The following is a 26,336-nucleotide window of genomic DNA, read 5'->3' as shown; positions in this document are numbered from 1 at the left end:
TTGTGTCCCTGTGTCCCGGTCGTCATTTATATTCCCTGTGTCCCGGTCGTCATTTGTATCCCGGTGTCCCGGTCTGTATATACATTCGTTTTTTAGTTTTGTTTTTCTCCTTTATTTTTTTCCTTTTTTTTTCTTTTTTAGCTTATTTAGATTTTTAGATTTTTTAGTTTTTTTATTAGTTTTTAGTTTTTTTTCTTTTTAGTTTTTTTGTCCCGGTCGTCATTTATATCCCCCTGTTTCTCCCGGTGTCCCCGTTGTAGTTGTGTCCCTGTGTCCCGGTCGTCATTTATATTCCCTGTGTCAGTCCCGGTCGTCATTTATATTCCCTGTGTCCCGGTCGTCATTTGTATCCCGGTGTCCCGGTCTGTATATACATTCGTTTTTTAGTTTTGTTTTTCTCCTTTATTTTTTTCCTTTTTTTTTCTTTTTTAGCTTATTTAGATTTTTAGATTTTTTAGTTTTTTTATTAGTTTTTAGTTTTTTTTCTTTTTAGTTTTTTTGTCCCGGTCGTCATTTATATCCCCCTGTTTCTCCCGGTGTCCCCGTTGTAGTTGTGTCCCTGTGTCCCGGTCGTCATTTATATTCCCTGTGTCCCGGTCGTCATTTGTATCCCGGTGTACCGGTCTGTATATACATTCGTTTTTTAGTTTTGTTTTTCTCCTTTATTTTTTTCCTTTTTTTTCTTTTTTAGTTTTGTTTTTCTCCTTTATTTTTTTCCTTTTTTTTTCTTTTTTAGTTTATTTAGATTTTTAGATTTTTTAGTTTTTTTATTAGTTTTTAGTTTTTTTTTCTTTTTAGTTTTTTTGTAGTTTTTACCTTCTTTTTAGTTTTGTTACCTTTTTTAGTTTTTTTTTAGTTTTTTAGATGAAAATTTTTTTTAGTTTTTTCCTTTTTTTCTTTTTAGTTTTTTATTGGTTTTTACCTTTATGTTAGCTTATTTTTCAGTTTTTTCCTTTTTTTTTAGTTTTTTTTTATTTTTTATTTTTTTTAGTTTTTTACCTTTTTTTAGTTTTTTTAGTTTTTTTAGTTTTTTTAGTTTTTTAGCTTTTTTACTTTTTTTATTAGTTTTTAGTTTTTTTGTAGTTTTTGCCTTTTTTTAGTTTTTTCAGTTTTTTTTTTAGTTTTTTATTGGTTTTTACCTTTATTTTAGCTTATTTTTCAGTTTTTTCCTTTTTTTTAGTTTTTTTAGTTTTTAGTTTTTTTAGTTTTTTACCTTTTTTTAGTTTTTTTAGTTTTTTTAGTTTTTTAGCTTTTTTATTTTTTTTATTAGTTTTTAGTTTTTTTTGTAGTTTTTGCCTTTTTTTTAGTTTTTAGTTTTTTACCTTTTTTTAGTTTTTTTAGTTTTTTTAGTTTTTTAGCTTTTTTACTTTTTTTATTAGTTTTTAGTTTTTTTTTTAGTTTTTGCCTTTTTTTAGTTTTTTCAGTTTTTTTTTTAGTTTTTTATTGGTTTTTACCTTTATTTTAGCTTATTTTTCAGTTTTTTCCTTTTTTTTTATTTTTTTTTAGTTTTTATTTTTTTTAGTTTTTTACCTTTTTTTAGTTTTTTTTTTGTTTTTTTAGTTTTTTAGCTTTTTTATTTTTTTTATTAGTTTTTAGTTTTTTTTGTAGTTTTTGCCTTTTTTTAGTTTTTTTAGTTTTTTAGCTTTTTTATTAGTTTTTAGTTTTTTTTGTAGTTTTTGCCTTTTTTTAGTTTTTTTAGTTTTTTAGCTTTTTTATTTTTTTTATTAGTTTTTAGTTTTTTTTGTAGTTTTTGCCTTTTTTTAGTTTTTTCAGTTTTGACGTCACCTGATCCAGTTTTTTCAGGTGACGTCACCTGATCCATCCATCCACAGACAGACAACTTATTTTTATATATATAGATAACTATGTGGGGGCTTGAATATTAAAACCTCTAAAAGTGTTATTTTCTTTTCTATGAGTACTGTATACAGCTCCAATATGATGTTCCAACATATCCTAGAGAAAGAAACGGATCTGGTGTCTTAAAACGTCCCTTTTAATCTCCAATCGATCCAAAATATATGAAGGCCTTTAGATTGGTCTTAAGGAGGATTTCTCCCTATTATCAGATCCGTGCAAGTATGTTCAAAGGCAACGCTCAAGCGCTGCCGAGGTCAAGAACTAGATGTCTCTGAAGTATTATTTTTTTTCAGCCATTTTTTATGGAAGGGGTGGTCGTGGAAACTTGAGGTTTAATCGATTGAAAATTGAAATTTCTAGCATCTTTTTTAAGAGTCAAAAGTGACTGGACGACAACCTGCACCCCTCCCATTCCCTTTTTACCACCCTCCGCCCCATAGCCCCCAAAACGTCCATTCAAAAATTTTAGATTGCGATTTTTTTTAATAGTCAAAAGGTCAATGAATCATCTTTTTGATGATAACATGACTCTCACAGCCCGTGGGGAAAGGACCGTAAATAATACAAATTGCCAATTGTTATACATAGATTTTCTAATGGAAAAAGGAACGTCTTGTTTGATGATGAGAGTTCGATTGCCTTGAAAATTTCAGGGATCTTTACCTGGTTCAAGAGGATTAAACATTTCGTTGTGGAGGGGAAGGGGGTTATGGGGCTCAGAAGCAGGCGAAAGAACGTGTTGTCACTGTTATGTTGAAACTTTCAACCGTAAAACCCTTAGGTGTTGAAGGTCAAGAGAACTCCAATTTTTGAAGTGGGAGAGGGGGCAGAGGTAAATTTAAAGACACTGCGTATCCATGCTATCAAAAATAGTTTATCGTTAATATCTCAGGAATTACTTGAGAGATGCAGTTGAAACTTTCAGGTAGTCCGGTGGGGGTGATGGGTGTTCAAACTTTGCTATTGGGGAGGGAGGGGATCAAGAATCTAAGAATCAATCATTTAGAAGCCAGAGCACGAAAAACAATAGTAAAAGCGACGTAGCCACATCGGCTTCAGAAAGGAACAACGTATTCAGTTGTTCCATGTGTTCCACGTTTTAAACAACTCCTAAACTCACTAATGAATATACATAAGCTTTTCATTATGTCTAATAGTATAATTTTCAGCTGACTAATACCGTCGTTATGCAATGCTTTGAATACGAGATTAAAGGGATTAAGCCAGCTAAAAGTTTAGCCAACTTTAGACGTTCAAAAAGATTGTAATTTTTTTATTGTTAGCAGCTGTTACATGTATTTTTTTAAATCTTGCTTGCTGTTTTATTGAACATTTAAGACAAAGACCACAGTTGTTGAAAAGATCGAATGGAGGTCGTGTAACTGATTTTCCTTTTTTTTTGTTATTTATGTGTGGGTAAATCACCACGCTCTAAATGTATGATTGTTTTTAATTACACAGTAAATACAATTTTGTAGGCTAGGAATGTTGAGTTCAATTTTTAATTACATATCATTTCTTCCAACTTTAGAAAAAATACCAATAAATCGTATACATAGAAAAATAGATGAACAGATTAAAATGCATGTGAGGTCATACACAAAGCATATAAAACAAGAGCTAAAAATCAACATGAGAAAAAACAGAATAAAAAACAACTACGGGGGAACTAAGAGACCAACTAAGTTCTATACGGTTCCAAGAGTATAGTTGCACACTGAAAATATAACTATTTAAGTTATATTTAGTTATTTATATTAAGTTATAACTATTTAAGTCGATCTAACAGTTTCTAATCCTCCTCACCTTTTTTTGAACCCTGACAGCTATAGTATGTTAGACACTGGCTTCTTCAGAAAAAAATAACTTACCTTCACCAACCCCATAGAATGGAGAAGTACCCCTAAGTTTTCGTTTCAACCCTTGACCAACAAAATAAATAAAAAAAAGCTACAAAGATGTAGTCTTAAATTCTTTCCAAAGTCTACATTATCAAAAAAATTAAATATTGGTTAATTTTTTTTGTCTATTGTTCTTAAGTGAGCTGAGACTATTTCTCTTGTCTCAAAGATGCTTGCCAAACAAGGCCCAAAAGCTGATTCATCCTTCGTTTTTAGTCTAAATTTTGACATTATATTAGTAATTTGACGGTAAACGATCGCACGTCCAACTCTCGAGCATATTGATCAGATTTCAAAACGAACGATGAGCATGCCGGCACATTTTCACGCTCTATGGTTCCCGCGTATTCAATTTTAGTTGAAAGGAACTTAAATAGAATCTTTCACAAGCTTTTTACAGATTTATAGCACCTTTTTGATGTAGATACCTATTATTTATACCTTAAACATTTGACTCACCAGTCTTGGGGCTTTTACAGTAGCATTAAGACCCAGCTTGCCTGGGGTCATAAACAACAGCTAAGCAAAAAGGGGTTCAGGGATTGATATCTTGAATAATACTTGTACGCTTTACATTGTTTTTAATTAAGTTCAATTACGGGCTAGAAAACAATGTTACTCTCATACAGAAAAAAAAATACAGAAAAAATCATTACAAAAGGATTTCAATACAACGTGCAAACAGGATCACGCGGCTAGAAATTACAGAAAAGTCAAAAATTATAAAAAAGTCAAAAATTGCAGAAAAAGTCATTAAAAAAAGGATTGTCACTACAACTTGCAAACAGGATCACGGGGCTAGAAATTACAAAAAAAGTCAAAAGTTACAGAAAAAGTAAAAAAATGCAGAAAAAGTCATTACAAAAAGGACTGTCAATACAACGTACAAACAGGATCACGCGGCTAGAAATTACAGAAAAAGTAAAAATTACAGAAAAAATCATTAGAAAAAGGATTGTCAATACAAAGTGCAAAAAGGATCACGCGGCTAGCATTTATTGTAACCACAGATCAAACGTGACAAATGCATAGTTCTTGATTATTCTTACAACGAGTTTGTCAAAATTACATCTTGTTTAAACATTACATTTGTAAAACTTACAGAAGCCACAATTCCCTTGCAAATGAACCATTAAACATGTCTATATGATTTTTCAGTGCCCTACTAGCGGCGACAAAAAAAACGAAGCTGGAGAACAATAAACGAAGGAGACATGTCGCTACTTCTCATGCAAAAAAGTGATTTTCCTTGTTAGTCAAGGTGGGAGACTTCAAATCTGCCAAAGAAGGGTTTGGGCTGCTATGATTGCAATGGCGCAGTTTTATTTTGATCCAACACCCATTTTTGTAACTTTTTACACAGGTTTTTAAATTTCCCACATACTTGTTTTGCCAACGAGCAAATAGAAATAATAGTCACCATTCATCAGTCAGGTTCAAATGGCGATTCTTCCTTACTCGACAGTTTTTGTTTGTTTGTTTTTTTTCACAAAATATTTTAAATTTTCAGCTACTATGGGCACGTTCTTTACAAGTTGCCCTTAAGGTGACAACCATGATGGCGAACATAAAAATCGTCGAGAAACCGACATTCACTTCTTTTCAAATATCTTTCTTAGACAAACAGTAACTTAATTTAAATGCTTGGCAGGTCATGTAAAAAAGAACGGAAACCCGCATAAACAATACGATTTTTAAACAACAAAAATTTTAGGTTGGGTAGTTTTTTAAGTATAGTCTAGGAGCTGAACTATTGTAAGGGTTACTGGTTTAATTAAATCCCAAAATTAAACCAAGGGTATAAAGAAATTAATCGACCAGTCGAAATCAGTATTACAATCATAACAGGAATGGCTACCACTATCTTATCTGGTTTGACAAGGTCTCTACCTGGGCATGTTGTCCATGTGAGGGATAACATACGAATACCAAAATAGACTCATAGAATGGAACTGGACTGACAGCCAAGCGAAACCCCGGAAAGAGGAAGGCCAAAAATAGGCTTCATCATACCTATTGCAGGGACCTGAAGCGCATCGACATGACAGTCCAACCCCAGTGGGAAGACGCCTGGCATTTAATTAAATAAGAAAAACAGAGCTTCCAAATAAAAATAAGAAATAACATTAAAACCTAAAACCCTCTAACATTAAAACCTAAAAGCCTCACGGTCACTTCAGGATGGTGACCTGGCAGGTGATGTAGGCTTGATAACGCTTTTTCAATAAGATATGCAGAAAAATAGATGAGGTAGTAGATAAAGTCGCCACCACTGGTCTTTTGATCAAACAGTTCGTGGTAACGAACTGTAGTAAGGAGCGATCCGGCTCAATGGTAACCAAAACTCTAAAAAATTGAATTTTGATATCAATAGCTACATCAAAAGAATCGCATTTTAATGCTGATTTTAAATATATAAGTTTCATCAAGTTTAGTCTTACCCATCGAAAGTTACGAGCCTGAGAAAATTTGCCTTATTTAGGAAAATAGGGGGAAACACCCCCTAAAAGTCGTAGGATCTTAACGAAAATGACACCATCAGATTCAGCGTCTTAGAGAACCCTACTGTAGAAGTTTCAAGCTCCTATCTACAAAAATGTTGAATTTTGTATTTTTTGCCAGAAGACAAATCACGGGTGCGTGTTTATTTGTTTTTTTTTTTTTTGTTTGTTTTTTTTTTTCCCCAGGGGTCATCGTATCGACCAAGTGGTCCTAGAATGTCGCAAGAAGGCTCATTCTAACGGAAATGAAAAGTTCTAGTGCCCTTTTTAAGTGACCAAAAAAATTGGAGGGCATCTAGGCCCCCTCCCACGCTCATGTTTTTCCTAAAGTCAACGGATCAAAATTTTGAGATAGCCATTTTGTTCAGCATAGTCAAAAACCATAAAAACTATGTCTTTGGGATGACTTACTCCCCCACAGTCCCTGGGGGAGGGGCTACAAGTTACAAAATTTGACCAGTGCTTACATATAGTAATGGTTATTGGGAAGTGTGTAGGCGTTTTCAGTAGGATTTTTTTGGTTGGGAGGAGGGGTTGAGAATAGGGGGATAGGCTGGGGGAGCTTTCCATCGAGGAATTTGTCATGGTAGAAGAAAATTTCCATGAAGGGAGCGCAGGATTTACTAGCATTTTTAAAAAAAAACAATGAAAAAAGAAATATGAAAAAGTTTTTTTCAGCTCGAAGTAAAGAGCAGCATTAAAACTTAAAACGAACGGAAATTATCGCCCATATGAGGAGCTCACCTCCTCCTAATACCCCGATCTTTACGCTAAAGTATTTTTAGTAATTTCAACTATTTATTTTACGGCTTTGGTGATTCAGGGGTCATTCTTAATGAATTGGGACAAAATCTAAGCTTTAGTGTAAAGAGCGAGGTACTGGCGAGGGGGCGAACCCCCTCATATATGTAATAAAAACATGAGAATACAAAACTTCTTTACGTAAGCTAGTTTATAAGTTACGTATATCTTTTACTAAAAAAAAAGATTCGTAAAAAATTAAAAGTTCTAGTTGCCTTTATCTTAATTAACCAAAAAATCGAAGGGCAACTAGGCTTCTTCCCCCGCTCTTTTTTCTCAAAATCATTCAATCAAAATTATGAGAAAGTCATTTAGCAAAAAAGTATCTAATATTAAACACATTGATAAATTAAATCTTGCGAAAATTTATAATAGCCTAGTTGTACCTCATCTCCTTTCTCTTTGTCCGGTTTGGCAGTTTTTTAGTGAACCTCAGAAACTATATGTTCGTAGAGTATATTTTCGTTATGCTAAATTATTCCTCTGCGGAGAGCCAAAATCAAAACATGCATTGATTGAAAAACGTTCAGAAATTAAATTAAAAAAAACAAGTTTTTTTAACTGAAAGTAAGGAGCAAAATTAAAACTTAAAACGAACAGAAATTACTTCGTATATTAAAGGGGCTGCTTCCTCACCAACATCCCGCTCTTTACGCTAAAGTTTTTTACTGTTTTAAAAAGAAGAGTTGAGAGAAAGAGTCAAACTCTAGCGTCAAGAGCGGGATGTTGGTGAGGAAGCAGCCCCTTTCATATACGAAGTAATTTCTGTTCGTTTTAAGTTTTAATTTTGCTCCTTACTTTCAGTTAAAAAAAACTTGTTTTTTTTAATTTAATCAATGACAAAAGCGAAGGCAGCAAGCCTTCGTGTTGGGGATTTAGAAATAGAAGAAGTAAACGATTTTCGGTACCTGGTTAGTATTTTTAACACAAGACACAATTCCGGAAGGGAAATAATGCTTCAGATTTTTTTCGCTGGGGCAGCAATTTCCCAGCCAAATAATATGTGGCGGTGCTCCAAGTACTACCAAAACTTTTAATATTTAAGTCCTAAAGAACTACCATTTTTGCTTCTCTAAGTGTCATCAAAAATGAGGCACGGCTGACAGGTTTTGCTGGATGCCGGATGTCTTATGCATCGCATGTAGAACAAGAGAAGCCGAGGTCTAAAGTAAGGATTGGCAGGCTCATGCTCAATAGCTAGACTTATAATCTCTTTACGCGAAACAATACGGCTGTATTTTACAATATATGGCTTTCGAGAATTAGACAAAGTCTGGCAGCCCCATTAACTGACATTAACTGATTCATGTACTTTTATAACTATCCTTTCACTTACAAGAAATGACACCTCATTTAAATAGAAATTGTAAGTTCTAGTGCCCTTCTGAACTATCAAAAGGGACCGTGCCAATTTTTGACATTGTGTGTCGTAATTTAAAATTTTGGCCCGAACATGGGAAAAAAGACAGCCAGCATCTTAAAACTATTTTGTTGGCATTTTTTATGCCAGGAGGAGACATGAAACTCTTTAAAATTGCATTTATAGGGCCAAACTTTAAAACTTGATTTAATCTCTGCCATCCCCTTATTTGGAAGATTATATTTCGGACTAAACATGTAATACGGATGCTATGGGGAGAATGCCTCGCACATTATTGTGGAAGTATTGCTACTGTGAAGAAAAATTTTACATTTAGCTCGATACTGTCAGTTAACTAAGGAGGATCCTCAGGGTAAGTACGGATTACGCTGAAAATTCTAGAGTTTTGTAGGCTAATAATTGGGCAGTAGACAGTATCCCCCTTACTATATTAGAAAATTTGTGTCCGTTTTAGGTTTTAATGTTACTTCTTATTTCTATTTACAAGATAAGTTTTCATTATTTAATTAACTGAAATAACAAGGTATAGGTGCAAAATTACACGAGGGTCCCTGAAAAATTGGATACCAGTAACCGAAAATACTACTTCAGCTAACAACTCACGACAGCTCCACGCCCCACGAGGCCAATAGAGCTACGCATGCTCCTCTTCCATCCCAATCTATTTAAAGCCTTCCTCTTTACACCTTCCAAGTAGTTCCAATTTCCATTAAATCCTTCATTACGACTCCTCCCATTCCATTTGGAGACGAATAGCTTTTTATTTGGCCCTAGAGGGTTGGCCAACAAGGATGATCCTTGGCAATATGTCATCCATCCTTTGCAGAAAGTGTCCTAGCTATCTCAACCTTTCTCTCGTTATACCCCTAGATGACGGGATAGAACCAGATTTTTCGTACGCTTTTTTTTTAAATAACCGAATTGCGTCGATTGAATTTTCATCTAGAAAATTTCATCCAGTTCACAAAATTTACAACCATTTACTATTCGTTTGAAAATGCCAAGTTCATCGTTGACTTTCGGTTTCGACTAGTCTTTAGGTTTGACAGACCGAAAAAGAAGACAATTGTAGCATCTGAGAAAATCTGATTTTGAAACCACAAATAATTTGGTTATATTTTATTGCTTGACGTAGAAAATGCAAGGAGGAGATCACTCATGCAATAATTCTCTCATAATTATCTTTGGTCTGTAAAATTAACGACGCTAAAATATATACATATTATTCTCGTATATTAGTTGCGGAATTATATTTCTGATCTTGCACTAATAGTATTAGGAATTGCAATATAGTAAATGGCTCATAAATCTTGACAATTCTCGCTGGCTTTTCAAAAGTTAGAGGCACACATGTTTAACTTATCAATTATAGATGATATTCTTCTTTATCTTTTTTTCTCACCAAACCACAGATCCAGACTATTTTCATTTTTTTAAAAGAAGGACTTATGGGACGGTGGAGGAATTAAAAAGTTTTTTAGAACATCTTAATTTTTGGGGAGGGGATTTAAAATTTATAATATAATTAGAAGAGGATAATAAACTTCCTTTTCTGGATGTCCTTCTTTTAAAAAATGAAAATAGTCTGGATTTTAAGATTTACAGGAAACCTACTAACAATAACAGATTTTTGTCGTTTTTCTCCGGTCATGCTCGCCAAGTAAAAATTGGTTTAATCATATCCTTAACTGACCGCATTTTTAGAATTTGTTCTCCAAATTTCACTGAGGAGGAATTATTGTTGTTAAAAGAGATTTTAATAAGTAACCATTATCAGGGTTGGTTAATTGACCAGACTTTTTCGAAAAGAAGGAAAAAATTCCTAGAATGTTCTGGCGATATTCTGGAAACAACAGAAAAGAAAGATATTTTTTGTTCTCTACCATATGTTCCAGGTTTGAGTGAAAAACTTCAAAGAATTTTACGAAATAATGGCTTAAAGGTAGCCTTAAGAGGTAGTAATACTTTGGCTAGTTTTTTTAAATTCTGGAAAGGATCGGACTTCCGTAGAGCAGCAAAGTGAGGTTTATAAAATCCCATGTACTTGTGGAAGCTCTTATATGGGACGTACTAACCAGAATTTAAAAACGAGATTGCTACAACATCATAATTCTATTTCATCGTCTTTAAAGCAAAATACCAAACCTGAAGATTTCACGTCAGCCCTCTCGGAACATATCTTTAATTTTCCAAATCATTTTATTTTGTTTGAAAATGTTTCTTTGATTTCTAGGGACCAAGGTTTAAAGCAAATTTTCAGGGAAACAACCGAAATTAAAAAAATTCTATTCAAGAATAATTCCATAAACAGAGATACAGGTGAATTTGGATTGAACTCAATTTACGATAATTTACTGAGGTCAAATAAAGTAAATATCACCTCACCTAAGAGCTATGACCTCTGTCCACGTAATATGTCAGATAATTCTAATGAACCGGAACCGAAAAGGTCAAAGAGATTTGCCTCCGCTGTTGCATTGAAAAAAATAAGAGCAATAAACTAAATATAATTAGTTTATTAGGTATAAATTTTGTTTATTTTTATTCATGTCTTTTAGTTTTACTGCTGATGATGAACACTGTATATGTGTTCGAAATATCCAGTTAAATAATTTTAAATCTATTCACTGTCAATAAAAAGGTATCATCCCTATTTTGAACTGTTTGCATACAACTTATAATTCAACACGTCAATCAAGAAGACCATGATCCCCCCCCCTTATAATGTTCACAATTCATAAAAGCCAAAAACTAAAAATGAGACCCCCCCCCTCTTTTATGAATAAAAACTGAAATAGGTCTTTGATTGCATACTATCTATACCTTAATTGTAAATGTTGATTTGTAGGTTTCTGAGTATTATATATATATATATATATATATATATATATATATATATATATATATATATATATATATATATATATATATATATATATATATATATATATATATATATATATATGTGTGTGTGTGTGTATATATATTAATCAATTAATTAATATATTATTATATATATATTTAATAGTAAACGAAACTCTAAAAAACGGAATTTACTGTTTCACTTTTTTTTAATTATTTATTGTTTTATAAAGTAAAACTCAGAGAAAGAGTCAAACTTTAGCGTAAAGAGCAAGACGTTGAGGAAGGAACAGCCCCTTTCATACGCTGAGTAATTTCTGTTCGTTTTAAGTTTTGATGTCGCTCCTTGCTTTAAGTTAAAAAAACTTGTTTTTTATTTAATACATATATAAGATAGTATAAAAGATGTATACACTGAATGAAAATGAAAGAAAAATGACGATATATCAAAATTTACTTACGTGGCTGATTCCAAAACCTTTTCAACCTCTCTTGGACTTCTGTGTCTTATAACATTTGGATAACTAGTGAAGTTGTATCCTAGACCCTTACAAAAAGGAGCGGAGAGGGGGACACATGCTTTTTTAAAGTGGTTTCCATTTTTGCTTGAAAATCCTGCATTATGAAATCGGCTATGATACAAAGAATGGGGTCTTTTCGTTAATGTGCTTGGGAAATCTTCCATAATGCTTTTGAAATTTCGTTCTGAAAAGAAAATATTTAAGCAGGGAAGGCGAAATTAATTGTGCCGTCTAAACAAGTGGTGCTCAATTTTTTCAAACTTTCGAATTGGCAAAACTAACGACAATATTTCAGAGTAGCTGGCAGCTAAACACTTTGACTTTACTAACATCGGTATTCAGCTTCTTCCAAAACTCGTTATCACGTATCCAACAATACCAATCTGAACCCTCTATCCTCTTTCTTTTTCCATTATTGTTATTCTTTATATTAAATTGGAACATTTTTTTTTAATACGTAATTGTTTATTCTTTGTTTTGGTTCCGCTTTGTTTTCTTTTTCAAAATTGAAAGTCACGCAAGGATAAAATATATGAGCAACTTTCACGCAAAATCCCTGTTTCTATTATCGTATTTCAGGAGCATGCTTTGTCCTGTTTTATTCTAATTTTTTCTTCTTTTTATATATTCTTCTTTATATATATATATATATATATATATATATATATATATATATATATATATATATATATATATATATATTGCTAGATTTGCTAGTTCTGCCTGACTAGTACCCGGCTGACTGGCCATATTTTAAACAGTAGGCTGTGTAAAAAGTGATATTCAATCCCGCTTTCTACGGCTATAATCAGAGAAAGGTTGAAATGGCTTGGGTATGTTCAGCGGATGAAGGATGACAGATTGCCGAAGATTGTCCATTTTGGCCAACTTTCAAAGGCTAGACGAAAAGCAGGTCGTCCACGGTCGGGGTGGGAGGATGCCATAAAGAAACATTTAAGGGAAAAGGGAACTTTCTAGTAGGGTGTAAAGAGGGAGGCTTTGAATAGATTGGGATGGAGGAGGAGCGTGCGCAGCTGTGTTGGCCTTAGGTGGCTTGGTACTGCGGTGAGTTGTTAGTAGTAGTAGTAATTTAATTTAAAGGTTGAAACCAGCCAATACCGTCGTATTGCGTGTGGATTTTTTAGATATTAGTTGGTCAGACCTTTCCTGCGAATATTCTGATTAGCCAACTTTGACTAAGTTTAAGTTAGCTAAATTTGGGTTTTGGCTAATCCTAGATGTAGAAAAAATCCAAGTCGATACCATAAACAAACTTGGATCAAATGATAGACAATTTAGTACTTAGTAAATCGCTGCTTAGTAAATCATTGTGTTTCAAACTGCAAAGTTTGGTACACGATTTTCAGTATCAGAACCACAGGAACAAAACAATTGAGGTGAAGCAGTAACAACGGATTCTCAACTATTTTATTACAAAAAAAGAATTAAAGACGGCTTACAAAAACTCTGAGTAGAATTCTATGCTATGTTGCTTCACAAATGCACTTATGTCGCCGTGCTTAGTACAAAAGACAATCCTATTTTTTGTTTTTTCCACATTATGAATGTCATTGAGTCATCCAGCCACTTTCCTTAATGGAAAAGCCATGCTTCACTTAGGACCTATTCACAGTTAATAAACAAATAGAGTTCATCAACACCAATTTAGGCCTTGAGGGCATGGGTGGTATTTAACTCCACCCCCCTAGAATTCTCAAAATACGTTCCTTTTGTGTTTTTATTAAAAAATGCTCTTTTCTGGCATTTTCATTGAAAAAATCGAACAAATTGCCCCCCCTCCATAAATTTTGAAGAACATTTTTACCACCACCCCCATCCTAGCATTTCTGTGAATTGGCTGATAGGACTGCCTTTTCTCATCTCTTTAGGTGAAGGACTGCAAGCCTGCTCCTGGTCTTGCTAATCTGTTATATATTTTTACTATCTGTTATATATTCTGTTATATAATCTGTTATATATTTTTACTATCTGTTATATATTCTGTTATATAATCTGTTATATATTTTTACTGTTATACATTTTTTCTACGAATTTACAGTAAATTTCAAGATAAAGAACAGAGGGCTTAACTTAACCTGACTCAACCTAAACACACTTTTAACGCCCTAGACTACAAACAAAGGTGATAATATTTTTGAGAATTTCATACCTGATAACGAAATATTGCTGGTACGAATTTATTGGAGTTGTAGCATAAAATTTTTATAAGCACGCCTCTTCAATAAACTTTGCCAGGGTAACCCGATATCAAGTCAGGGTGACAAGAAATAGGTTGTATGGTATTACCAGTTTTGTTATAATTCCTCAGTAGTTGTTTTTTCATCTTTTTAACTAATAATTTACAAATTTACATATTAGGTCTAAAGACCTGGTTAACTAAACCTGAAACGTGGACCTAAAAATAGATTACTGTACTTGTTTTCATTCCAGAAAGTCAAAAGAGCAAGAAGGTCATATACCCCAGGATAAATTATTCTTCCGAACTCAAAGAAAAATACAAAGTAAAAGAAAATAAATGTGAAATAAAGTGGGTATCAAGTGAAGGGGGAAATGGCACCATTACTATATCATCTCCGGGATTATTTTCATGACACTTCTGACCAATTCCAGAACAAGCAAAAAAAGAACAAATGGTTTTTTATAACTTTTGGTAAAAAGTAAGGACTAACTTTGTTTATTTTAGTCTTTAACGTTCAGTAGAAACAAATGAAGGACGGGTTTTTTTTCTAGAATTAATTTAAAAAAAAAAAAAATTCGACGAAACAAGCTTTTCCAAAAAAAAAGAGAGCTCCATTAAGCCAAAAATGAGCAGAAAAAAGTCAAATAATCTTCCAAACGTAAAATTATCAATAAGTAAATGAAACTTAAAACAAACAGAAACTACGATAAATAGCCAAGTCAAACTCAAAACGAGCAAAAATTAATATGAGTAGGGCTTATAATCCCCATAGCTTCTCAAAACCAGAACATAATTTGGGCTTTATTGAAAAAAAGAACATATGACCGTGGATTGTTCGTTTAAATGACATACAGTGATATTTATTCTTTAAATTTTTGATAATTTTTATTTATGAAAGTAAAAAAAAAATGAAAGAATTTAAAACATATTTGAGCCCACTCCGAAGTCTATACGACCACCCTTTTAATAGAAACCATACATGCCACCAGGGAATAACTTGCAACCCTAATCCTGAGGGCAGTGGGGGGGTGTTGTCATCCTCAAACACATAATTTTCGGACCTTTTAACTATGCTGGACAGAATGGCTATCTCAAAATTTCGATGGGATATGTGAGGGGAGATATGGTGAGTGTGGGAGGAGGGTTGGTTGCCCTCCAATCACTTTTGACCATTAAAAATTGCACTAGCCCGTTCAATTTCCAACCAAATGAGCCCTTTTCGAAGTTTTTACGAAAACTCCTTCGATACGAAGTGCCCTGGTTTAAAAAAAAGCTAAATAATACATTGTGTCCCCATTGCTTTTTACTTAGGCATTGCTATTGCGCACCCTATGATGTCAATACTACAGCACTACTACTTCTACTAAAAAAAAAATAAAGTGATAAGCTTAGCATCAACTTTGGTGTGCTCAAATTTAGAAAGAATGCTGAAATTTGAACATAATTTGATTGTGGAAAAGGGGGACTAAAAACTTAATATTCGTCACAAACACAAGATTTCTTAGCATAAACAAGAGACTTTTATTTCAACGGTAGGTCTATCAAACAGTTCGTAGTAACGAACCGTAGTACAGAGCGACCCGGCTCAATAGTAACCGAGACTCTAAAAAACGGAATTTTGATACCAATAGTTACATCAAAAGAATTGCATTTTAATGCTGATTTTAAATATATAAGCTTCATTAAGTTTAGTCGAACCAATCAGAAGTTACGAGGCCTGAGACGATTTACTCCCCAACAGTCCCCGTGGGAGGGGTTGCAACTTACAAACTTTGACTGCTGTTTACATATACTAATGGCTATTGGGAAGTGTACAGACGTTTTCAGGGGGATTTTTTTTGGTTTGGGAGAGAGGAGAGTTGAGGGGGAAGGGGTTACGTGGGAGGATCTGTCCATAGAGGAATTTGTCATGGGGTAAGAGAATTTCCATGAAGGGGGCGCAGGATGTTCTAGCATTTAAAAAAGAAAAAAAGATATGAAAAAGTTTTTTTTCAACTGAAAGTAAGGAGCAGTATTAAAACTTAAAACGACCAGAAATTATTACGCATATGAGGGGTTCACCTCCTCGTAATAGCTCACTCTTTACGCTAAGGTATTTTTAGTAATTTCAACTATTTATTCTAAGGCCCTTGTGATTCAGGGGTCATTCTTAAGGAATTGGGACAAAATTCAAGTATTAGTGTAAAGAGCGAGGTATTGACGAGGGGTGTACCTCCTCATATACGTAATAAAAACATACGAATATAGAAGTTCGTTATATAAATTAATTCATAAGTTACGTATATTTTTTACTAATGTAAACGTTCGTAAAAAAATTAAAAGTTCTAGTTGCGTTTTCAAGCAATCTATGAGAAAGCAAATGAGGAAGCAAAAACTATGAGAAAGCCATTTAGCCAAAAAAAAATTAATATGCAAATTTTGTTTTAATTATTTATGTGCAGAGAGCCAAAATCAAAACAAGCATTAATTCAAAAACACTCAGAAATTAAATAAAAAAAACAGGTTTCTTTAGCTGAAAGTAAGGAGCGACATTAAATCTTAAAACGAATAGAAATTACTCCTTATATGAAAGGGGCTTTTCCTCCTCAACGCCCCGCTCTTTACGCTAAAGTTTTTTACTGTTTTAAAAAGTAGAGTTAAGAGAAAGAGTCAAACTTTAGCGTAAAGAGTGGGGCGTTGAGGAGGAAAAGTCCCTTTCATATACGGAATTCAGTTAAAAAAACCTGTTTTTTTTTACTTAATATAGATCTAAAGTGAAAGCAAAGAATCATGGTTTTTTCAGTCTAGAATAAATCTTGTAGATTAGCATAAACTTGGATAGGATTTGAGTTTTACAAAAAAAAACCACTAACTTTGAACATAATTTTAATAATGGAATAGAAGAAATTCAGCGAATAAAACTCATCATAAAAGTATTTATTTACCTTTAATTTCAATTGTAGATGGATCTATGGTTAAACCGGAGAATCTTGATTTCCCAGTTCTATTATTTGGAAGACTAATGTGCTCAACAGCATTTCCAAGGGCTGATTTGAGATGCTTTATGCTTGGGATTGACTTTTTGCTATCAGTGTATAGGTTGAAAGTTACTTCCAAGTTGTTATTCTCCAAGTCGTCACTAGAAAAAGGGATTTAATTGACTAAAATTATACCTAGGCTGTAAATTATTATATTAATTAACCGTTAAAAAAGGAAAGTTACTTTCTTCATAACTTGATTCCTGGCTGATCCCCATCTGAAGCTCGTTTAATCATGACTGGTTTAATAACATAAAAACGTGAATATAATTATAAGACATTAGTGTGAAGCTATTCTACGGCACAATTCTTTTTAACTATGAGAAAAATGCTACTAGACAAAGTATGCTGATATCTCGATATATATTATGGAATCAAGCTTGCTTCAAAAAGTTTTCAACTTGCTTCAAAAAGTTTTCAGCTTGCTTCAAAAAGTTTTCAGCTTGCTTTAAGAAGTTTTCAGCTTGTTTCAAAAAGTTTTCAGCTTGCTTTAAAAAGTTTTTAGCTTGCTTCAAAAAGTTTTGAGCTTGCTTCACTGAAGTTTTTAGCTTGCTTTAAAAAGTTTTCAGCTTACTTCAGAAAGTTTTCAGCTTGATTTTAAAGTTTTCAGCTTGCTTCAAAAAGTTTTCCGCTTGCTTCAAGAAGTTTTCAGCTTGTTTCAAAAAGTTTTCAGCTTGCTTCAGAAAGTTTTCAGCTTGCTTCAAAAAGTTTTCAGCTTGCTTTAAAGTTTTCAGCTTGCTTTAAGAAGTTTTCAGCTTACTTCAAAAAGTTTTCAGCTCGCTTCAAGAAGTTTTCAGCTTGTTTCAAAAAGTTTTCAGCTTGCTTCAAAAAGTTTTCAGCTTGCTTCAAAAAGTTTTCAGCTTGCTTCAAAAAGTTGTCAGCTTGCTTCACTAAAGTTTTCAGCTTGCTTTAAAAAGTTTTCAGCTTGCTTCAAAAAGTTTTCAGCTTGCTTCAAGAAGTTTTCAGCTTGCTTCAAAAAGTTTTCAGCTTGCTTCAAAAAGTTTTCAGCTTGCTTCAAAAAGTTTTCAGCTTGCTTCAAGAAGTTTCCAGCTCGCTTCAAAAAATTTTCAGCTTGCTTCAAAAAGTTTTCAGCTTGCTTCAAAAAGTTTTCAACATGCTTCAAAACATTTTCAGCTTGTTTCAAAAAGTTTTCAGCTTGCTTCAAAAAGTTTTCAGCTTGCTTCAAAAAGTTTTCAGCTTGCTTCAAAAAGTTTTCAGCTTGCTTCAAAAGGTTTTCAGCTTGCTTCAAAAAGTTGCAAGTGTAAGACAACTACGGAAGGAGCAAGTTTGAATCTTTACTTATCAATGTTGGAATAATATAAGTCCAGAGGTTTTTCGTGATTACTTTAGTGAAAATAGATCTTTGCATCATTATGAAACGCGTCACGCTAGTGATTTCGTCGTCCCGCACAAAGGTGGAGCCAGGGCCGGCTTCCCTACTAGATTTTCGGGGCCTAGTGCGTGGAACTCTGTTAAAGAGAGCATTCGGGCGGCTGAGCTCCTGGGGTTATTTAAAAATAAATTGAAAAAGTATTTGCTCGGCCAAGGTTCATAGTTCTTTGATTTATTTATTTTCCTTTTTTCTCTCTTTTCTGTTTATTATTATGAGATTGGTTATTATTAGTTATTGTTTTTTGTTTGTTTGTTGTTTGTTTTTCGTTTGTAGTGAATTATTAGTTAGAAAATGAGTTTTATGTACCCGCCCAGTCGCAAGTGCTTTTTTGTATTTGTCACGCCTTGAGGCAGGTACTTGGATATTAGTTAAATGTATTTGATTTATAAATAAAGTGAACTGAACTGAACTAGCCCCATAAATTATATTTGTAGAAAGAAAAAAAACTAAACTTTCATATTTATAACCCTTTATAGCCAATCCGAAGTATCCTTCTATCTTCAGTTTACCATCAAAACTAAGTTCTATAAAGTAAAACATAAATTTATCTAATATTTTCTATTAAATTGTTTTCAATCAGCTTGAGGATTTAGTGTGTACGGTAGATAGCGCTGATTTCTTTTCTCTAAAAGGTTGAATAGAGTTTCTACTCGTCCGTTTTTCATACTTTTCAGACTGAAGCGCTTAAAACCGGTCTGGGCAAATCGATTTTCAACTGTGCAATTATAACTACTATACCTAATTTTACATCTATTGCATTAACCGATTTAATTTTTCTTCCCCTTCGAGCCTAACCACTAAACAACCCTGTCACTGAGTTCCCGTTTCTATTTCTTTTCCAGTCACTTTATTCATGTTAAAGTATAACGTATAAGAGAATTCACTATCTTTTTAAGCAGGGCATAATTCACCACCTCCCCCAAGATCCCCCCTGTTATCCTCTCAAAATAAAAATTTTAGGTATTTCCATTGATTTTTTTTTTGCATAGGTGGAATTGACCCACGGCGGCGAAATTTGTCGGCGGAGGAGTTCTCGAAAGTGATAGAGTCAAAAAATTATTAAAGTCATTCCAAAATTAAATAAAAGCAATTTTGGGAGCACAAAAGTAGCTTGTGTGGAATACTAAGTCTATAAGTTAAGACTCTTCGACAAGACACTGTCAACATATTTTTATTTCGTGCTATTTTCTTTCAAGCCCTGATTAATCTACTATAGGTTGTCATTGCTTAGAATTACTACTATTCCATTATTGGTTGCCATCAATAACAATTGAAATCTTCCACGTTTCGTCTAAGAAATAAGAAACTAATTCTAATCTTGTTTAAGAATTTTTTTTTAATAAATTTCATTTTCTACGTAGCACATACTTTTTCTAAAAAGCGCTTAAAATCGTGGAGATTATAATTTATATCCTATTAGATCAAATAAAAACTTTGAAGTTGGAGCATCCTTCCCAAACCTTAGCAATTTTCTTCTGGTTATACTAAAGTTACACTATATCTTGACACTAAACAATGCACTCCGATTTTAATATGCGTCAATCTTGGTCCACTTTATTAATTGAATCAGGAACAAAATGTCATAAGTGTTTAAAAAGGAAAACCGTTGTTGAAACTCGGCCAGAAAACTATTTATGCTGCTGTTTTTGGAATAGGCCTGGTAAAATATTTGTCAATCCATGTATAAACTTTGTTAAGATTCACAAAGACTTATCCCTTTGCAGCTACAAAATATAACTTTAGGATATTAAGTCTAAAAAATTGTTGTCACTACATAATTCAACCCATATAACTAGGCTCATGAAAAATTAACTTAACTAATTGAAATCCACAAAAATTCACTTACACCAGTTTAACTGGTTAAAACAGACTCATTCTCCTCCAAAAGTGAAATCCATTGTATCTCTCCCTGACATACTCCCTAATATGTCTCCCTGAATATTAACTGCAAAAACTGCTAATTGTGAATGTTCTGTCATTTGGTGTCAACTTGGCTGGAGGATATCCTTTAAATTAGTCATTAAAAAAATTGATGGTTTACGCATGATTAAACCATTGAATAAGCAAAGACAGCCTTGGCTTTTTAAAAAAAATTTAATTAAGGGGAAGGGGCATTGAAAAAAAAATTACAGAAAATTACACGGAAAACGCGGAAACTTAGCAGAGAAAGTCGTAATAATTTTAAGGTAGGAGGTAAGGACACACACACATCCACCTCCTAGGAACATGTCTATAGTGAGGTGAATCAAGTCACAAGGAGAAAATCGTCTTTGTTACGATTTTTTTTTATAGGGATAGATCATATGGACAGAGATATCACTTTACTTGCGGGGAGAGTAAACAGAAAGAATTCTTTTCAAGGCTACAGACTGTAGAAAGTTCAACATCTCCCACAATATTCCCTGAAATTTCCAGTTTAATAATCTTGGTCATACATGAGACATTGCAGATAAGCCCCTTTGACAACCTGGAAGCACTGGGCCATTTTGACCAGGACACAGTTAAACTCTTTTGATTAAGTTCAACACTAGCAGCAGCTGCAGTCACATTTATAGTCAGGTACCACTCCAGTATTTCCAAATCACACAAAAGGCTCCAAACTGAGCAAAAAAAAGAAAAAAAATTAATGACAGATTCAGTGAACATGGTCAACGAATTAATTTAAACTGGATATATAAAACAAATGAGAGTGTCATATCAAAGCTAAATAACAAAAATGCTGCAATGCAGTCTTGGTTTTGGGTATCATTTATTCAATGACACTAATTTCTTTGTTACATGACTTTATTCATACTAGTCTTTGCTTTACAAAGACGTCCCGTCTTTAGCTCTTTACTCTTCCTTGAACAGCTTTTGTTTTGGAAAATTTTTCGTTTTTAAATTAATCAACAAAAAAAAACAGTTCTAAATGACTTGAATCCAAACGATGACAAACAAAAGCTACCAGAAAACGCGGAATACCACGAATATATTGTCACAAAGAAACTATGATTCACACTAAATACTGGTTTCTTTTCTTGAATTCCATGCTCATCATTGTGGGTCTTTTCTTTGATTAAATAAAAAACTAAAAATTTACTGAAAGTAAGGAGCGATATTATAGCTCAAAACGAACAAAAACCACTCCGTATTTGAAAGGGACTGTCCCCTCTCCTCAACGCCCACTTTTTACACTAAAGTTTTATTATTACTTTAAAATTAGAATTGTGACAAAGAGCCAAACTTTAGCGTAAAGAGCGGGGCGTTGAGGAGGGGACATCCCCTTTAAATATTATGTCCCCTGTTCATTTTAAATTTTAATGTCACTCCTTATTTTCGGTTAAAAATAATTGTTTTTCATTTAATTCCTGAACATTTCTCAACTAATTTGGCAAAGTTGTCCCCCCGTGTAAAACTTCCTCTAGAAATTTTACTGATTCTAGGCTGTGTAACATCAGTTAGGGGCACAAAAAGCTTCATTGGCAACGCAAAAATAGCTAGCAAAACATTGTTTCTAAGAGTGAAATCATAAATACATGAAATTATTTTTCTTGGCTGTAAAACTGTCATAAACAAAACTGGTAATGATATACTGTTGTTGTTTATAATAATAAACAACTGTTTAAATAATCACACGCCTTTTAAATAGTTTCAAAAATGTCGTCACTTGAAATTCGAGAGCCATTTTCCCACTTCATAAATCAAAGAAAATGATCAGTTAACAGTTTATTAAGTTGCGTAAAGAGCGAGGTATTGATGATGGGTAACCTCCCAGATACAAGTAATAATTTCTGTTTGTTTTAAGTTTCGATGTTGCTCATTACTTTCAGTTGAAAAAATCTGTTTTTCTATTAATTTCTGATCTTTTTTAAATAATGCCAGGAAATCCGGCTCCCCCTCCATGAAAATTTTTTCCGCTCATTTTAAATCCCTCCATTCAAAGTCCTTCCCCCCAAAAATACCCCCCCCCAAAAAAATTAACCCTGACAATTCCATTCTAGCTGAAAATTAGCTAAGAGAAATTTCTCGCGGACGATTCCGGCTGAAATTTTTTTCTAAGTCTTTCATTAAAAAAAATTTTTTTATGATTGTTTTTAAACCATGCCAAAAATACCCCCTCCGCAGAAAATTCTTCCCAAAAATACCCCCCCCCCTCCTAGTAGAAAGGAGCTCTCACAGAAAATTCCCTCTGAAAAATTTCTTCTGTGTAAACCTCCCCCCCACCCATCTACGGAAAGATACTCTAGACAATTTCAATCCGGTCATTATTTCCGTCTGACAATTCCCCTTATCTTCACATGTAAAATTGAGCCGGCAAAGACTAAGTAAGACAAATAAAAACCATTTCGTGTAGAGATCCTGGCAAATTCCCCCTAGCGTAAAATTTCTCTTGGAAAATCCCCAACTCCCGTGAACTTCCCTCCCCACGGAAAATTATCCCCGTAGAAAATCCTCTTTGTAGAAAATTCTCCTTCCCCGAAAAATGTTTGTATACTTCTCATACTATACGTGAATAATGAGCAAATACTATACGTAAATAATAAGCAGATTCCAAGACGTTTCCCCTGACAAAACCTTTTCCCAGGGGCTGTAGGGGGTTTATGTTATCCTCAAAGACATAGGTACTTGGCTTTTCAATTATGTTGAACAAAATGGCTATCTCAGAATTTTGATCAGATGGCTTTTAGGAAAAAGAGGTAAAAGGGGGGGGGGATGCCCTTCAACCTTTTTGGTCACTCAAAAAGGGCACTAGAAGTTTTAACTTCTGTTCAAATGAGCCCTTTCTCGATATTCAAGAACTATTGGTTTGATGCGATCGCCCCTGGGAAAAAAACAACAAAGAATAAAATCAATAAATAAACACCCATCCGTGATCATTGTTCTGGCAAAAAAAGAAAAGAAAAAAAACCGCATTTTTGCGTTTGAGAGCTTTAACTTCTACATTATGATTTTTGGATAAGCTGAATCTGATGGTTTGGTTTTCATTAAGATTCTTTGACTTTTAGGGGGTACTCCCCTTCGAAAATCAGGAAAATTTTCTCAAGTGCGTAGCCTCTTATGGGTAGCACTAAACTTAATGGATCTTATATATTTAAAATCAACATAATAAGCCAATTCTTTTGATATATCTATTGATATCAAAATTCCGTGTTTTAGAATTTTGGGTACTAGTGAGCCGCATCGCTCCTTACTTACAGTAAGGAGCGATCATTACCACGAACCGTTTGAAAAACGATCGACATGTACCAACAGAATGTTAATATCCCCGTGTCGCAGGTATAGCGGAATTTTTACCATCAAAAATGCACCAATATTTTCTAACTAATGAGGAAAATCTCAATAGGAAGTACCAAAATAGAGTTACCTTGATAAAATTTCAAAATAAAAGCAAAAACACTAGAAATACTTGAAAATGCAGTGTTTTTGGAGTTAAAGACCCGGGCTTCTGCCTCACTTGGCTTAGTGTAAAACAAAATAACGACAAAAATTACTCATCTTAGAAATTCAGACTATATACAGTTTGCTATAATTCGTTATATAGTTTGCTTTTTTATATCTAAGAGGTGCAGAATATAAATGGTAAAAGACGTCCTTACAGGCCACTTGTAACAGATGTGTGCCACCAAAACTATTTTCACAACAGCTCACAGCTGTGTGTAGATAATAGAGACAAGTAAAATCATACCGTTAGATTCAGCCTGTCAAAGAACCCTACTATATTTAAGCTCCTATTTAGAAAATGAAGAATTTAGCATTCTTGCAAGAAGAAAGATAACGGATGTCGTTTATTTATTTGGTTGTTTGTGTGTCGTTAGTTTGTTTCCAGGGTGGATCGTATCGAACCAATTGTATAAGATTGGGAGATGGCTCATTCGAATGGAAGTGAAAAATTCTAGTGAACTTTTTAAGCGACCAGAGGTCCTGCCACGGGAAGGTTGCGTTTTCTGCCATTTTGTGGTACTGAACTACGATTTCGTCTCAAAAAGGACCAACTTACTATCGATTGAGAATTCTGGTACGCCAATGGATTTACAAAATCAAAACTGAATTTTGATGTTCTTAGTTACTTGGAAATAACGCCGCACGTTGGCGCTTTCGTTCCTGAAGGTCACGTAGTCCATATAACATGAATGATTAATTCGGATATTCATATTAATGCTTAATTTAACTAGGTTAATGCTGTTGATTTTTCATGAAATTTTCTTTAAAGATATGTAATTGTGTATCAGCTACTATGAAGGAAGGACGGTGGGTCATCATGCAGGCGGAGGGGGAGGTCAGATGTCTAAAAGAGTCCATTTCACTGCCTAAATTGTCTAGCTCACTCTGTAGGGCGCTTTGGGGAGAAACCTCCCTTCTTTTTGTTGTTAAGTATGTCTTACATATATTTCAAAGCTTAATTTAACTAAACTAATTGGCACCACCTTTCACAATTTTATATAGAGTAATGTGTAAGTGCACTTCAGCTATTATTAAGAAGGTGCGGTGGGTCATTTTGCAGGCGGGAGGGAGGCAGGCGAGTCAAAACTGTTTTTTAATCCCATAAATCCCAATTCTCATTGAGCCTGTAGGTATATTTTAACCCTTTTCTATGATTAGGGGTCACTTATTTAACAAATTCCCTTGATTTTTGCCAAGACAGCCCCTCCCCAACAATATTTTACTGAAAGATAGAGAAGAATTTTCTCCCTCAATATAATTGACAAGTTAAATAAGTGAATCACCTCTCCCGCTTCTCCCCTCCCCCTCTTCCACACATTGTGTAACGTACGTCTTACTAAGGTTAAACATTAATTGATTTGAACGGTTTAATTCCTTCATAACTTCTTCTAGTTTCAGTTTTTTTAATCTCATTTACTTGTGTTTTTTTCCAAACCAATCTTATATATTTGTTGTATTTACTTCCTATTTTTTTAGTTTGGCTCTGAAGTGTAAATTTGACCCATCATTATTCGGATACAAACCAAGACAGCCAAGAGTTTTGCCAAGACAGCCCTCCCCAACAGTATTTTACTGAAAGATAGAGAAGAATTTTCTCCCTCAATATAATTGACAAGTTAAATAAGTGAATCACCTCTCCCGCTTCTCCCCTCCCCCTCTTCCACACATTGTGTAACGTACGTCTTACTAAGGTTAAACATTAATTGATTTGAACGGTTTAGTTCCTTCATAACTTCTTCTAGTTCCAGTTTTTTTTAATCTCATTTACTTGTGTTTTTTCCAAGCCAATCTTATATATTTGTTGTATTTACTTCCTATTTTTTTAGTTTGGCTCTGAAGTGTGAATTTGACCCATCATTATTCGGATACAAACCTTACCTTCATCTTTCAATTTTCGGACTTCAGATACAGGTCTCAATTTTTTCCAAAAAAAAAGTGTTGGCCTTTTTTTTATTTAGCAAATCAATACATTGAGAAAGGTCTGTCTCTTTCATCCACTCCCTCAATCATAGAGTTTAGAATTGTCATCTCTCAGCATCCCCTGAAAGTTCTGCCTTGACCCCTAAAGCCCTTTCTGTGATACTACAATCGCACTATTTTGGTAGCCTGTGTAGACATGATGTATTTCAGTTTACCTTGCTACTTCCTATGAAATGAAATGCCACTGAGACTCAGGGCCTAAAAGTATTTGACAGAACATAGACGAAATTTTTGCAGATAAATTGTAATCAGCCTAATTTAGGGTTATTTTCCGTAAGACCGATGGGGGTCATAATGTGTCCTAAGCCATACTTTTTAGACCTTTGAACTATTCTGAACAAACCACCTACATAAAAATTTGGTCATATATCACGGGGTTTACGGGGGCTCCGAGGGTGTAAGGTGTTAGAGAGGGGGCTGGCTATCATTCAATTACTTTTGGCTTATAAAAAAGCATTAGAATTTTCAGTTTCCGATTAAATCAGCGCCTTCTCAAGT

The 26,336-nt window shown here is 33.8% G+C and overlaps 1 protein-coding gene across 2 annotated transcripts in view; it reads right to left on the bottom strand.

Moving 5' to 3' along the window:
* The window catches only part of LOC136028100 (atrial natriuretic peptide-converting enzyme-like), a 121,713-nt gene that overhangs the window by 35,641 nt on the left and 59,736 nt on the right, over nt 1-26,336 (bottom strand). For both annotated transcript variants that reach the window (XM_065705722.1, XM_065705723.1), the window contains exons 6-7: nt 16,952-17,145; nt 11,768-12,011 (exon numbers count right to left, since the gene is read on the bottom strand). In XM_065705722.1, coding sequence (XP_065561794.1) covers nt 11,768-12,011; nt 16,952-17,145 — 438 coding nt within the window. The remainder of the gene's footprint in view (nt 1-11,767; nt 12,012-16,951; nt 17,146-26,336) is intronic.

Source organism: Artemia franciscana, chromosome 6 (assembly GCF_032884065.1).
Source record: "Artemia franciscana chromosome 6, ASM3288406v1, whole genome shotgun sequence".
Lineage (NCBI taxonomy): Eukaryota > Metazoa > Arthropoda > Branchiopoda > Anostraca > Artemiidae > Artemia > Artemia franciscana.
Note: the sequence above shows the minus strand (reverse complement) of the source record. Positions and strands in the feature narration are given on the sequence as shown.